General features: G+C 42.0%; 1 protein-coding gene across 1 annotated transcript; it reads left to right on the top strand.

Annotated features, from left to right (window-relative positions):
- The first annotated feature begins 1,454 nt into the window (after positions 1-1,454).
- LOC108472148 (uncharacterized) lies at positions 1,455-2,679 on the top strand. Its single transcript, XM_017773662.1, has 4 exons — positions 1,455-1,637; positions 1,763-1,932; positions 2,095-2,313; positions 2,421-2,679. The coding sequence occupies exons 1-4, from the start codon at positions 1,455-1,457 to the stop codon at positions 2,677-2,679; spliced, it is 831 nt and encodes a 276-aa protein (XP_017629151.1).
- The last annotated feature ends 250 nt before the right edge of the window (positions 2,680-2,929 follow it).

Below are 2,929 nucleotides of genomic sequence, written 5' to 3' on the forward strand. Positions count from 1 at the left end.
GAGCTATTAGATCGAGGATTCATTCGACCAAGTGTGTCTCCATAGAGAGCACCGGTGTTGTTTGTGAAGAAGAAGGATGGATCCATGCGCATGTGCATTGATTATCATCAATTGAACAAGCAGACTATCAAGAATAAGTACCCTTTACTGAGGATAGATGATCTGTTTAACCAACTGCGAGGAGCTACGATTTTCTCTAAGATAGATCTTCGGTCTGGGTATCATCAGCTAAAGGTTATGGAGGCTAACATGTATAAGACTACATTTAGAACTTGTTATGGTCATTACGAGTTCCTGGTGATGTCGTTTGGGTTGACGAGTGCACCAGCTACTTTCATGGATCTAATGAACTGAGTATTCCAGTCTTATTTGGATCGGTTCGTAGTTGTGTTTATAGACAACATCTTGGTGTATTCAAGTACTGAGCAGGAGCATGATGCACATCTTCATATTATTTTGCAAGTTCTAAGGGAAAAATAGTTTTATGCAAAGTTCAGCAAGTGTGAATTTTGGCTGCCGGAAGTGACATTTCTGGGACATGGAGTGTCAACAGAGGGAATTAGGGTGGATCCTCAGAAAATTGAAGCTGTAGTGGATTGGAAACCACCAAAGATGGTATCTGAGATTCGAAGCTTTCTGGGTCTGGTTGGGTATTACATACGTTTTGTTGAAGGATTTTCATTGATTGCTGCACCTCTGACTAAGTTACTGCATAGAGGGGTACCGTTTAATTGGATTGATAAGCAGCAAGAGAGTTTTGAGAAATTGAAGGATGTTTTGACTAAGGCTCCTATTTTGATACAGCCAGAGTCTGGGAAGGAATTTACTATTTACACTGATGCGTTACACATTGGCATGGGTTGTGTGTTGATGAAAGAGGGTAAGTGGTTGCTTATGTTTCTCATCAGCTCAAGCTTCATGAGACAAATTATCCCACTCATGACTTGGAATTAGCTATGGTGGTGTTTGCACTGAAGATTTGGGAACATTACTTATACGGTGAAAAGAGAATTATTTACACATATCATAAAAGCCTCAAATATCTTCTTACTCAAAAGGAGTTGAATCTTAGGCAACGAAGGTGGATAGAGTTGCTTAAGGACTACGATTGTTCAATTGAGTATCACCCTGGTAAAGCTAATGTGGTAGCTGACGCACTGAGTCGTAGGATTGTATCTAATTTGAGAGCAATGCTTACTCGTCTCAGCCTGTTCGATGATGGTAGCTTGTTAGCTAAACTGCAAGTGAGATCGACTTAGATTGATCAAATTAAGGAGAAACAGTTGCTAGATGAGTCGCTAGCTTCTCATTTTCGACAAGTTGAGAATGGTGAGACTACAGATTTTGGGCTAAATGAGAAAGGAGTATTGTGCTTCCGTGGAAGAGTATGTATACCGAGGGATTCTGATCTGAGGCAGTCTATACTGCAAAAGGCGCATAGTAGTCCATATGCTATGCATCCTGGCGGAAACAAGTTATATCGAGATCTTCGTGAGCAGTACTGGTGGCCAGGGTTGAAACGCAAAGTTACTGAGTATTTGAGTAAGTGCCTGACATGCCAGCAAGTTAAGGCTGAGCATCAATTACCTTCTAGGTTACTACAACCAGTTAAAATTCAACTCTGGAAGTGGGAGAGGGTAACCATGGATTTTGTGAGTGGGCTACCCTTGACGCTGACTAAGAAGGATTTGATATGGGTGATGTGGATCGATTGACTAAGTCTACCCATTTTATACCGGTCCGCACGGATTATTCATTACAGAAATTGGCCAAGTTGTATGTGGCTAAAATTGTGAGACTGCATGGTGTACCAGTTTCTATCATATCTAACAGAGATCCTAGATTCATATCTCGGTTCTGGAAAAAGTTACACGAGGCTTTGGGTACAAGGCTGGATTTCAGTATTGCGTTCCACGCTCAGACGGATGGGCAGTCAGAGAGGGTGATTCAGATATTGGAAGACATGTTAAGAGGTTGTGTAATTGATTTCAGAGGCAGTTGGGAGGATTATTTTCCATTGGCAGAGTTTGCTTATAACAACAGCTACTAGTCCAGTATTCAAATGGCACTGTTCGAGGCATTGTATGGTTGTAGCTGTCGTACTCCTACCTATTGGACTGAGCTAGGTGAGCGGCGAGTTCTGGGGCCAGAATTAATTTCTAATATAGAAGATAAGGTGAAACTGATTCGAGACTGGTTAAAGGAAGCATCTGATAGGCAGAAGTCTTATGCAGACTTGAAGCGTAAAGAGATCGAGTACTCTGTGGGGGATTATGTCTTTCTCAAGGTCTCACCATGGAAGGAAATTTTGAGGTTTGGGCGAAAAGGCAAGCTTAGCCCTAGGTTTATTGGACCTTACCGAATACTTAGGCAGGTAGGACCGATCACTTATCAACTTGAGTTGCCTCCTGAGTTGATAGGATTCATGACGTGTTTCATGTTTCAATGCTAAAGCGATACCGTTCTGATCCCTCGCACATTGTATCAGTTGAGGAAATCGAGGTTGGACCTGATTTGACTATCGAGGAGGAACTGGTGCAGATATTGGATCGTGATGTTAAGGTATTAAGAAAGAAATCTGTTCTACTAGTCAAAGTGCTTTGGCATAATCACGGTTCAGAGGAAGCCATGTGGGAGCCTGAGGAGGCGATGCGGCAGCAATACCCTCATTTATTCTGAATAGGTAAATTTTGAGGCCGAAATTTCTTAAAGGGGGTAGAGTTGTAACGCCTCGAATTTGGGCCTAGAAGTATTGGGCCTTGAGTATGGGTCCGTAGGGAGGTTGTATATAAGTAGTTAATTGCACAAGAAAACGACACAACTGTGTATCTGTTTCAGTGGTTAAATGCTCTGTGAAGTGTCTGAGAAATCTTGGGTCCAAACCTGGGCTTTAGCACAAATTTTGGTTTTAAGTGAATAAAACCCTAGA

This window comes from Gossypium arboreum, chromosome 6 (assembly GCF_025698485.1).
Source record: "Gossypium arboreum isolate Shixiya-1 chromosome 6, ASM2569848v2, whole genome shotgun sequence".
Taxonomy (NCBI): Eukaryota; Viridiplantae; Streptophyta; class Magnoliopsida; order Malvales; family Malvaceae; genus Gossypium; species Gossypium arboreum.